Genomic DNA, 12,442 nt, shown 5'->3' with positions numbered 1-12,442 from the left:
TAGAAGAAAGGATTTTTCCCCCCACTTAGAATAAACAGGTGATGAAAAAAGTGAATGCTAATTTATAAATGCCACTCCATGCTCACACACTTCGGGAAATAAAAATGGTTTTCATTTGGGGGTAAGAAAGCATGTTCCATAATATCTTTAACATCCCATAATATAAAAATTCCAAAAATGCATCTTGAGGCTTATATTTAATTCTCATAACAAAATACATCCAAGAAACTCTGCCTTATTAATATATGAAACACAAGGAAAACATACCTGGGATGATATCATTGATATGCAAGAGAATTGTACTTTCAACACTTGCAAAACTACAAAGCTGTACCCCATCAAATCTTCCATCCCAGTTGCCAATAGCATTATCCTAGAAATTAAGTAATAAAATAAACTTTAAAACCCTCCTCAATAAAACATAAATATGAAAGTCTGTACCATAAAAGGGTCTTCCAAAACATTTTACGTTGGTAAATTTTAACTATTTTTCCTAAAAAAAGAGAGAACATATCAGGAATAATTACCACAGTAATAAGCCTTTTTGTTTTTGTCTATTTTTGTTTTGTTTTGTTTTTGGAAAAATGAGGTCTAAGAATAATCAAGCCATAGTAAACCCATAAATGAGCAAGGAATCAAAAGTATTTGTTGTACTTTACTGGACAATAAACACTAGTCTATATATAAATAACCACCTGATACACAATATGTTTCACCCAGAAATCTGCCCCTAACCCTAGCTTGTTCTCCTCACTTCTGCACTCCCTAAGCAGTTAAATCCTCAACTTGAACTTTCGGTCCACATAAATTCTTTTCCCTTGCTTGTTCTTTGTCATTTTACAAGTATGCAAGAATTCTCTCCAAAATGGAGATTTTTATATTTAATTATCATATATTTCCATATAGCACCAACGAATACAATGCTGTTCATGAAGCTGGATAAGAAATAGGCAGTCAGATGACTGCCCTGAGCACCATGCATACAAAGTGCCGAATGTCACTGGAAATAGAAGATGAAGAATACTGCATTTGCCAGAACTTTCCCTTCATAGAATGCACTGAAGGGGTTTTGAATGAATGCGTGCACAGCCAGCTGGAGATAGACAAGGTCAGGGAGAGAAACTGGGGGTGCAAACCTCTAGGAAGTCTGTCCCAGTAAACAAGATGATCTCCAGACTGCCAAGTTGGAGGGGAAGGCCTAATGGCTTAAACCAATAATCTTAAGCAAAGGGAAACTAACCTAATAATCAGTGACCCTTGTTCTCCAACCTTCCTCCACTCAGCGCATAATCTCTCCTCTATGTAAATACTGAATATTTAAAGAATAATGTTTTAAAGGTAAGCTTTAATATTAGCTATCCTGAAGAACCCGTATGTTTTAATCCAGCTCTAACTATTCACATGGCAAATATTCAGTAAATGTCTTAACATAGTAGTGTTTGTCTAACTAATGCGTATCAAATAGAATTTCCAAGCAAAGATAAGAGAAATTTATGCTAGAACATTCAACATCCTACTGAAAAGTATACCCAAATAGATAAAAATAATCACTAAAAACATTGTGAGTACAGGAGTCTATTACTCACACACTCTCCTAATTCATTTTAGTGTTTAATAGTTCTGTATTAATAGCTTCTTTATATCCAACAAATTCTTGTCCATATTTTCGCTCTACAATAAAAAATGTTACCAGCCTTTTTCTTCTCCTCCTTTTAAAACCACAGGTATCATTCAACTTTCCATATTGGGATATACCCATTATTAATAAATATGATTGTAAGGTAACATAAAAATGAGTGACACAAACAAAAGAATAAATAAGAACAAATATTCCACTTATATGAGGTACCTAGAAAATACAAATTCACAGAGACAGCAAGTAGAATACAGATTACCAGTAGAACACTGGCTGAGGGGCGTGAGGAACAGGGAGTTAGTGTTTAATAGGTACAGAGTTTCAGTTTGGGATGATGAAGAAGTTCTGGGTAAGGGGTAAAGATTGTACACACTGAATGTACTTAATGCCACAGAACTGTAAACTTAAAAGTGGTTAAGGTGGTAAATTTTATTACATATATTTTATATGTAATATAAATAAAAATAAAATAAAATTTTGAGTGAGTTACATCCTACAAAAATATTCTCTTTTCCTCTAAAGCAATGGCTTTTCCTCTATTCAGGTATTTCTCATAAGTGATTTTTATACTACTCATTAAAATCAAATAGCAAAATACTACAAAAAGAGAAACAGATTACAAGAAAACAAAAACCTTTTCAAAATAAAGAAAAATAAGACATCATGTAATATATTTGAGTATTTTTATTTTCTGTTGGTCTGCTATCATATGGCAAATTTAAAGATTGAAAACACTATTCCATTTTACTCAAACTAGAAAAACAAGTAAATGTAATTCTGTATCTAGACTCCTGTCCCGTATCAATGCTCCTTTACCAGAGATAAATTAAAACATGGTCTTAAATTACTCCCAACTAGTCCATTTTAAATATTCAAAGTATTTAATTTGTACCTAAATTGGTCTACATTCACAAAAATAATATATTCCAAAAGTTTCTTACCATGTCCACACCAACAAAATATCCTAAGCTTTCTTTTCCTGGCAAAACATCACAGAATATGACTGTTCCAGATTCTATAGTTTCTCCAAGCTTCAAAGAAACTCTGGAGTTTATTTCCAGAGGTGGAAGTTCAGCCTGCATTGTGTCCCCTGGACCTGCATAATCACTTTCCAGTCCATTGTCATCATCTTCTATGATTTCTAGCTTGTCCAACGCAACAAATACTCCACAATCTTCATCACACTGGAAAAGTTGTTTCCCTTGATATATTCCATCAGTGAAACCTTGGCCACGACCTTCTTCCTAGTTTTTAAACAAGAGAAAAGAAAATTATTGATTGACAGAGAAAGATGATCCATAAGAAAAAAGATCCACTCTGGGGATTTTGGGGAAATCACTGGAAAAATTCTAAATAACACATATAAGAAATATAATTATGAATAGTTGCTATTGGATTTAGGATGTTTTAAAAAAAATAAGGAAGAAACTGTACTGGATCCAGAAATAGAATTACTTGATAATTTCAAATTGTAATTCCCCTGTAAGAGACCTGGGCTAGATTTTATATTGTGATTTTAGCAACAGTTTTATCACAGAGAAAAATTTACCTGAAATAACAGTAACATTAGCTTCATTTATTCAGCACTTACTATGTGCCAGACAAGGAGCTAAATCCTGAATCAATATATCACAAACACACTGCAAGGTGTGTACTAGTATCACTATTTTACAGATGAAGAAGCAGACTTAGAGAAGTAGCTTAAGTAACCTGGTAACCCAGCTAGCAAATGGCATAGCTGAGATTCAAATCTCCACTTGTTTCACAATCACTGCTCTAAAAAATTAAATCAGGAAGCAAATGAGGCATGAAATTCTACTTGCAAGAATGTCAAAATGTAACTGACATTTCAATTCTTGAGAATTTATATTAATTTTGGAAATGTATCACAGAGTTCTTGGCTCTCTTTTCAAATTTCAAGATGATTTTCACATATTGTCAGGGAAGACTATAAGCAAGTTTAAATTGCTGCAACTTATTTTTAAAATCTTACAGCTTAATTTCATTACTTAATAGCACACATTAAGAAAAACTGAGGCACCTACAAATGATGTCACAAGATAATTAATAATTTTGTGAAGTGACTAGTTTACAGTTAGTAGAGTTCTTTTTTAACCTAGGCAATGTTAAAATTGCTAAGATATAGAAGCCTTCAATAATTACATAATCTGTTTGTATTTCCTAGCAGGTAGTATTTAAAAAGTTTTTGATGCATCATCTCAGCTTATCATTATAAACTAAATCCTAAGGATTATGAATATTAAAAATTATGGAAGACTTCTGGAAAAACTTATTTTGCATTTTAAAGGGGAAAAACACATGTGCTTACAAATACACATAGAGAAATAAATATACATACACACACACACACACACACACACACACAGCCAACTAGAACGGTTTACCAAACTTACCAGTAATTCTACTCCAAAGAATATTCCCGACACTGTCCTCTCTGCTAATAAGGGCCCTCTGAAGCGTACAACTCCAGGAAACTTTTCTTCCCCAGATCTCAGCTGCACTTTCACAGGGCAGCCCACGTCTATTTGGAGGCCTTTACTTAGTCTGTTTCTGTTTTTAAAAAGGCTGAACCTCTCTTCACAATTGGTAATTGCCAAAAGTAACTCCGTGAATTTTTCATTTATTTCTACAACATCCTTGTCATCAACAAAGAGCACTGCATGTGGTTGCTCTAGGATCTTTAATCCAATCTGATTTTTCTTGCCTTTTGCCGAAGGAATCCTCGAATGCCCCACAGCACGATCTTGGATATACTGTCCTATACTTCCCTTTGGTACTTTAAGGAGTTTTTGTGTTTGTTTGTCTGTGACGCTGCATTCTTGAAGAAGCAAATAAAAAATCCGCTCTTCCCAGTAAGGTGAAGTAGCTTTTTCTTGGCTCCATAAGCCTGAACTCATTGTGATATTAACTCCAAAATATTAACTCAAAGAAATGGGAACTACTAAATTTGTAGAAAAACTGCGGAAGACAAATACACTGGAAGTCCCCAAGCATGTTCTTAGCAATTTGCTGTCCATGCTGTAAAAAGACAGCAAGTCAAAATGCCTGGAGGACAAGCAGAAAGAAACTTTACACTTTATTCTACAAGAGCTAAAATTAAGGTTATAAAGATTTTTCAAAATCTCATTCAATTAGTAAAAACATGCACACAAATGAAGTATTTCCACAAATATCTAGAAAGGTTAAAAGATATATAATACTTATACCTACTGTAACTTTGCATATTTAATTAAGGAGAAACAACTCTAATGTATCCTAAAAGACAATACAATGATGTATGTTCCTGCCTTAGATGCACTGAAAATTTATAAAATCAAATTCTGTAACAGATAACTTTATATATACATTCTGACATTTTTAAACTTTAAAAAGTATCACTTTTAATAAATCCTGCCTAACTTAAATGGGTAAGATGCTATACTTAGGCAAACACACATAAATCAAAAAGGCTATTATTTCTGTACACACAGTTTAAAAAATTATCCATTATAATTATATTAAACATCTTTTGTCAATAAAAATATAAAATCACATTCTGAAACTTTAACCACAATTCATTTATCAGTGTGCCATATTTTGATGATGGAAATTTTACCTGACTCAGTTTCATCTCCCTAATCTTCTACATTATGTCCTTAGATAGGGAAATATTAATCATATTCATCATAGCTGTCATTTAATTTCTCACAATCTCAAATATCAGACATTTAAATATGATTAAAGATATTTTTAAAACACAAGACTACGTTACAAGGAAATATAATTGCAGGATAGTATCAAATATATAATGTTTTTATACCCCAATTTTAACTATGTATACTAGAAAGGAATACACAAAGGTTTCTTTCTCGGTTTCAAATTTTCATTTAAAATATTTACAAGAATACTAATCTTTCACCGTTTAAATAGCCTTATCAATCCTACTTTAACTGATGGCTAAAAACTATATAAATTCATTAATTCAAATTAAGACTTTAATTCATTGTTTTAATTAATTATCTTGCTGATAATAGTTCCTATGTATGCTCTGTCATATGACTGTGGTTAGTCAGTTTCAAAATACAGTATTTCTTCCATCTTTCTGTGCAGTAGAGGTATCTATTTGCATTATTCTGGGTAAATGCAGCAGTTGATAGCACTATCATACTTATTTTATTCTTGGAATTAAAACATAAATACTCCTAAAACTAAAAAACCCAATTTTTAAGTTTAATCACCTAATGATTAAATAATCTGGCAAATCACATATAGAATAACATTTCCTTTAAAATGCATTGTTAGATAATGAGATACACTCTAATGATAAAGTGTTTGTCCTTCTACAAAGCCTGAATGACACACATAAACTACCCAAAAAAGGGTAAAGAGTTTGGCATCCCTTTAAATAAACATTATTGAAATATCTGTGCAACATCTACTGAAAGCAGGGGCAGAGCTAGCATAAAGTGGTTCCCTCTCTTTTTTCTTTTTTTTATAATGTGTTTGTCTTAATTCCACTTGAGGGCACTATCTACTTCAGCAGCAATAGGATCAATTAGTATTTGCCACTTATATAAGATATCTGTGGAAACCCCTATCTTGGCACGATATACAAAACCCCTTATGGGGGCTCCCTAAACAGCAACCCAAACATTTGGCTGTATTCCTTTTAAGTACCAAAAAGAAGTATCTGTTATTTCTGACTAAAATTCTTTTTTTAATGTCAACAAGGAAATAGCCTTATTCTTTTTCTTGATCATTGAGCTATCAATATGAATATAAATTATCTGACTCCCAATATGCAAAGGTGTTTGTTGCCTTGTTAAAAGGCTTTACATTGTATCTGCTTTCTATAGATTTACAGTCTATAGTTCTCCTTTGCACATCAGCCATTTTCTATGGTTTCCTACAGCATGCATTTAACTCCTTTTACGGCCTGTTACTTTCCAACTTACTGCTTCTAATCGGTTCTGAGAAGCCAGGTGATGAAATATATTTGTGTGTTTAAAGAAACAAACAAAAACACAATAACAAAAAGAAGAATACATAAATTCTGAATGAGGCTTTTAGGAGTAAAGTGCACACCTTTACTGCATTATTTGGTTACTCCCAGGAGGTTGAGACAACTTTTTGTGAAAAAAGGTGAAGAAACAACTTTTAAAAAGGTGAGTTTTCTTCTCTTTAAAGTGTATTTAAATACCTTTGGCCAAAAGTTATTTTAAAGTGTAGCAATTCTATTTTGAAAAGAAATTGTTTTTATTCCTAAAGTTATACCTTCAAATATTAAAATTAAGAACTTCTTGAATCTTAATGATATTATATGCTAATGACTTCTATTATATTGGTTTTGTAGCTTGACAATTAATGTCACACTTTAAAATAAAAACTACCAGTACTAATGAAATATTACCAGAACAAAACTAAGTTACTATATATAATGTATTAGGACACTATATTTTAAATGAATTTGATTACAAAAGTGTTCTTTGAGCATCATTGAAGACATAGTCTACAGACAAATTCAATGTAACTACTTCAGTTTATGAAAAGGTTGAGGGCAATTTAACAACAGTGGTATCAAGAACCACACTTTACAGTGAACTTCACAAGGAACAGTAACCTTTCTCTAATTTGTATTAGCCCAAGTGGGCATGAGCTGAACTCAACAACAGGATGGGTCATGTCAGACAACCAGAATGGACAAAGCAAAAGTTATAAAATATGTAAAAAGCATTATCCAAAAATAAAAAGGATATGGTCTGTCCTCTTTTAGAAAGAACACATTAAGAAAGAAAGGCTTGGAACTATCACATTAAAAATTGATTCTCTTCATTGCAACTGATACTTAGAGAAAGTTGAATGGGGAATTTCATGGCTCTAGTCTAGAAGTATACAAGACAACAAATGTAATGATCATTAACACCCCAATATACTGGCATTAGAGCAGAAATATGTTAAAAAAGACTTTCCTTCCACTGTAGAAGTGAATATAATACCAACATTCCTCTTTCACTCAGAGATGCACAACAGTTAGATTAAGTGTTAAGAACCTCAAGCAATAAAAACTAACTGCAGACTACATGGGAAAAATTTTAATCACATTGTCAATGAGTTCTTCTGTGGGACCCCTGGAAGGTTAGCTTGACCTAACTTACTCCATTTTGTAAGCCTAACTGCCTCCATTTTGTGTCCTCCATCTTGAATAACTATGTCCTCCACATGAACTCTGCCTCCATTTTGTGTCCTCCATCTTGAATAACTATGACCCCTACATGAACCCTGCCTCCATTTTGTGTCTTTCATCTTGAATAACTATGTCCCCTACATGACCCCTAGCCAACGGGACCGCCTCCATTTTGTTCTGTGTCCTCCATCTTGAGTAAGAAGTTTCCCACTCAAGCCACGCCCATTCCCGCAAAAACCATGCCCAGCAACCTGTGCAACAAGACCCTGACCCTCCTCAGCCAATCAGCAAAGGTCACAATAAACCACCCCCCTTGGAAAGCCCCTACCTGTTTCTTGCTACAGTATAAAAGCAAAAAGGGAACTTTATTCAGGGTCTCAGACCCAGTCCTGTGTTCTGACGGGCCACTGAGACCCTAGTTCGAACTAGCAGTAAAGACCTGTTTTGCTCTTGCATCTCGCGACTGAGCCTGGTGACTGCGACTCCACATGGGGGACTCAAGGAAATGGGGCACAACACTTCATCAATCAAAGTTTTTTACTGTTTCGTAGATTTATGAAGTCAGCAGTGTTAGACACCAAAAAATATAGAAGATTTAAGATATGATGACTGCCCTCATTTGTGTTCTCTTAACAACTTCAGGTCTAATTGTTAAAAATTGCCTCTAATAAGTGTACTTCACTTTGTGTGAATATATCACAAATGATTCATCTAAACACCACGGTACTTATTTCAGGCTGGAAAACTGAATGACTATGAATATCCTAATAATTACTGTAAATACTAAATAAAGATTACCAAAGTGTTGGATATAATAATATATTTAACCCTAAAACTATACTGAACAAAAGGCTTCTCTTTTAACAACACTCGAGATAAGGGAACTGTTCAGGGTCACAAAGATATGAAAATATAGCTAGCTATTGAGCTTTTTGATGATCTGGATTCTGAGTAAAAGATAATTTAATTGTATTAAAGTCATGTAACCAAGAGGAGAGTTGGAAGACACAAAGATCTATTGGTTTCCCTATCAATGCAATGAAAAAATGATCAAAAAATAAGTTTTGTATGAAAACATTAAAAATCAGAATTACCATGTTCTGAAAGATAATACGGAGTAAAAATGAACAGCATTAGCTACATAAAATTGACAATGGTTAACCTCTCTAGAAGATACAAAGTCATTTTGATTCTCAAGATATCAGGTTATACTAGTTACGGAACCTCACTAAAGAAAACAGACTTCTAATTCACAAACGTTTTGCATCCCCTGAGATGTTCCCAAAACCAAAGGAGGCTATCTAAATCAGAAAAAAAAGTTACAATGCTAAAATACTGCCCCTAATTACAAACAGCAAACAGGTAGGAGGTGAAAGTTAATACCAAAGAAAGAAAACACACTGGACTTTTTCTAGTCGCTTCTAGAAAACTAGAATAATTACCATTTTAAGAAAGACTCTCTCTCACTAAAAAAACAAGTTGCTATATTCCTAAACAGCTAAAGAATAGAAATGCAGAGATTCAATGACTAGAAAAAAAGACAGTTTTAATTTTCCTCATAGATTAATTTGTTACCCAAGTACACAAGTATTTAGATCCTAAAACCTGAAGGATTTGTAAGGTCAAAAAAAAGTCTGGCTCCCCCATGTGCGTATTCATGTCAGAAGAACAAGATCACCGTAGTTTCACCAGTTAAGCCTGGCCACTACACTTCCAAACTGTGAATTCCCCAAGTCCTTCATCTTTTTATTTTCAGTGCCAAACCAGTGCCAATGTATGGTAGGCATTCAGTACAAGACAATTTAATGAATGACAGTTAACTCAGGTGGTGACGGTGAAAGTCAAAATTCCATTTCCTCCTCCTAATTGTTTGTATGATTAAAATAGTCTTCCAGATTAAAAGAAGGAAAAAAGAAAAGAAAAAGACTCAGGAGTTGGGAATGTATAGTGATTTTTATTTAAAACTATACTAATTCTCTTAGTAAATGAAGTCAAGGGCAATTTTCACACTTCACTGTTATACATGTAACAAGAAACAAGAAAATTTTCAGTTACAAAAACAAGTTGCTTTGAGGTTCATTTCAAACCCGCTTCCTAGATCTTCCCAACATGTCTGATGCCTATACATTCTGTATAACCAATGAAATACCTCAACAAATTTAAGATTATAGTGTGAAAATCAGGAACAAAAGACTAATAAATCAACTACTAATATAATTACTCCTCTCTTCTTTTCTGTAAATCAAACAAAATCACAACTTAGGCATGCCAGACCATAATAATCATTGCTGCTGAATGTTTATTGTTTTATGTAACAAATGCCCGGGTGTTACCAGCTTTTTGCAAAAGTTAACCATCCAAGGGAAGCTTTCATCAAATACTATAAAATTATGCAGAATTTTATTAGAGAATGTTCTGCATGTTAGCAACATTCACAGTACATGAACTTCCACAAGAATTTCCAACAAATAATTTTCTCCTAATACTGTTCTAGTTCATTTCCACCTACTACCCACTGGGGAACTGACAAGCTAAATTCTTAGGTCCTTTCAGTCTACTTGGGGCATGCGGGGGTGTGCAGAAAACCAACACTTGAATGAACATCCTCCCTCAGGGCCTGGGTTTTTCTCCAGGAACCAAAGACTGCAAAAGGAACAATCTTATTAAGGTCCCTATTACCAGTGAATTCAAAAGCAAGGCAGCGAATGCTCTTTAGCTGAGCTAAGGATAAAACTTCCAGGCAGAATGGGGAGAGGAAGGAGGCAGGGTTATGGGGGCTGAAAGATCAAAAGACTTGGTGACTGAAAGATGACAACATGCAAATGTCATGGGCTAGAACAGAAAAGATGCCAAATACATGAATAATGGGCAGCTGACCCAGCTGAGAACCAAATTCAAGAACACGACCTTCGTCAAGACTTCGTGATTTCCCTACTGACGTTAATGTGAGAATAAAGAAAAACAGAAAGAATACCTTGCTTCAACAGAACGCGCCTTTCAACTAAAGAACTCCCGGTTGTGTAAAACCATCCCCTGGAAAGGGGGAAACTGAAAGAAAAAGCAGAACACGCAATTAACGAGGCCAGAACCTTGACTGCTTTTCCTGGATGGGAGCCACAAGTCCCCCAAAACCCATCAATCAATATGCCCCCACAGTACAGAAGTGAAATGTCACAGCCCGGAGCTCTCCATTCCAACAGGGGCCGTCGGGAGCCGGCCAAGAGCCCTTGCCTCGGTTTCCCCATCTGTAATTGGCGGGTAACAGGGAAAGAGGGTTTCCTGCGCTGCTCCCACCCCAGGTCCTTTCTTCTCCAGAGGTCCCGGCGGCGGCCACCACGGTTGCACGACTCGGGAGCTCTCTCAGGAAGCCCGGGGGGTGGGGAAGTCCCGGGGATGGGGAAGCCCGGGCTGACGTCAGCAGGCTCAGCACCCCGCCGGCCTGGCCGGCTCCGGGCCGGGGTATCTAACGGGCCGGCGCAGAGGGCCCGATGGCCGCGGTGACTGGAGGCGCCCTGAGGCCAGGGAGGGGGCCCCGAGGGGACCGGGCCGCCCGCCGCTCTCCAACTCGGCCGCCAGCTCCGCACTCACCTCCGGCGGCGGGGCGTCACCCTCTCCCCAGCCTCTCTAGCAGGCGTCCTGGACCAGCCCCAGCGCCCCACACCCACCGCCCTAATATTTACCTCCGACGCGCTGCCCCGGCGCAGCCGAACCTGCTACCTGGGCCCGCCCCCACCTGCCCCGCCTCCGAAACGCCCAGTGCGCTGAGGGAGGAGCGGGGGCGAGCGGACAACCGCTGCGCTAACCAATCGCAGCCTGCTCTGCGTTCCTGAGTGCGCTCTGATTGGGCATCCCTGTGACAGATCTTCCTCCAATGGCTGCCGGCCTGGAGCGAGCTGAAGGGACTTTCCGCTCTGTCAAGCTCGGTCGAGCCAAAGGGAAAGCAGAGGGGAGGAGAGGAGATGCGAGTATGGAGTGCGGGGAGCTCTGGTTGATTGGACGAAAAACTGTTGCTGCTGCATCACCATTGGCTGACATCGGAGCCGGGGCAGGGCGCTGTGCTGCTCCCGGCTCCACCTCCCATGCCGGGTCCCTGCTTTGGCTTACCTGTCAAAACTCCACTAGACAGTTTGTGGCTGGGGTGGGGAGCGGTTCAGACGCTAGCAGGGAATGGGGTTTCAGAATTTCATGAAAATGCAAAGCCTTAGAATCAGACCTAAATTTGAATCCTTTGCGCTTTCAGTTAGTAGTTTAATAACATAGGTAACTCAAAAACTATGCTGAGTCTCAATTTCCTCCTCTGTAAAATGGAGATAATCCTATCACCTGTTTCTCAGGATTGTGGTGAAATAATATATGACACACAGCAAGAAGCTCAGTCTTCTGTCTCCCTCAGATTCCTTCTCCCTCTTCTTCTCCCTAAGATTTGGCCGAAGACCTCTGCTGTTTCCGACCTTCTATTGCCACCTATCCCCATTTGGAGGGAGGTGTCCCTAGGGTAGTGAAGAAGGAATTTCCACCCGCCGCCTCACTCAGATCTGCACCCTTGGCCACCAGCCAGGACTTGGGACGTAGTTAAGGATCTTTCAATTAGAAGGGAGGTTTCTGATTCCCAAAAGTGCTCA

At 37.1% G+C, this 12,442-nt stretch overlaps 1 protein-coding gene across 8 annotated transcripts in view; it reads right to left on the bottom strand.

The window, feature by feature from the left end:
• Nucleotides 1–11,637, bottom strand: part of CYLD (CYLD lysine 63 deubiquitinase) — a 62,152-nt gene extending 50,515 nt beyond the window's left edge. Inside the window, exons 1-5 of one of the 8 annotated variants that reach the window (XM_073226623.1) lie at nucleotides 11,501–11,564; nucleotides 10,795–10,868; nucleotides 4,051–4,702; nucleotides 2,578–2,880; nucleotides 268–373 (exon numbers count right to left, since the gene is read on the bottom strand). In XM_073226623.1, the coding sequence (XP_073082724.1) occupies nucleotides 268–373; nucleotides 2,578–2,880; nucleotides 4,051–4,554 (913 nt within the window). In that variant the 5' untranslated portion in view covers nucleotides 4,555–4,702; nucleotides 10,795–10,868; nucleotides 11,501–11,564. Of the gene's footprint in view, nucleotides 1–267; nucleotides 374–2,577; nucleotides 2,881–4,050; nucleotides 4,703–10,794; nucleotides 10,869–11,408 lie in introns of all 8 variants that reach the window. The other 7 variants (XM_037001452.2, XM_073226621.1, XM_073226622.1 and 4 more) reach the window with 7 other exon arrangements.
• Nucleotides 11,638–12,442: the final 805 nt, after the last annotated feature.

Source organism: Manis javanica, chromosome 17 (genome assembly GCF_040802235.1).
Source record: "Manis javanica isolate MJ-LG chromosome 17, MJ_LKY, whole genome shotgun sequence".
Taxonomy (NCBI): Eukaryota; Metazoa; Chordata; class Mammalia; order Pholidota; family Manidae; genus Manis; species Manis javanica.
This window is presented reverse-complemented; position numbering and strand designations above follow the sequence as displayed.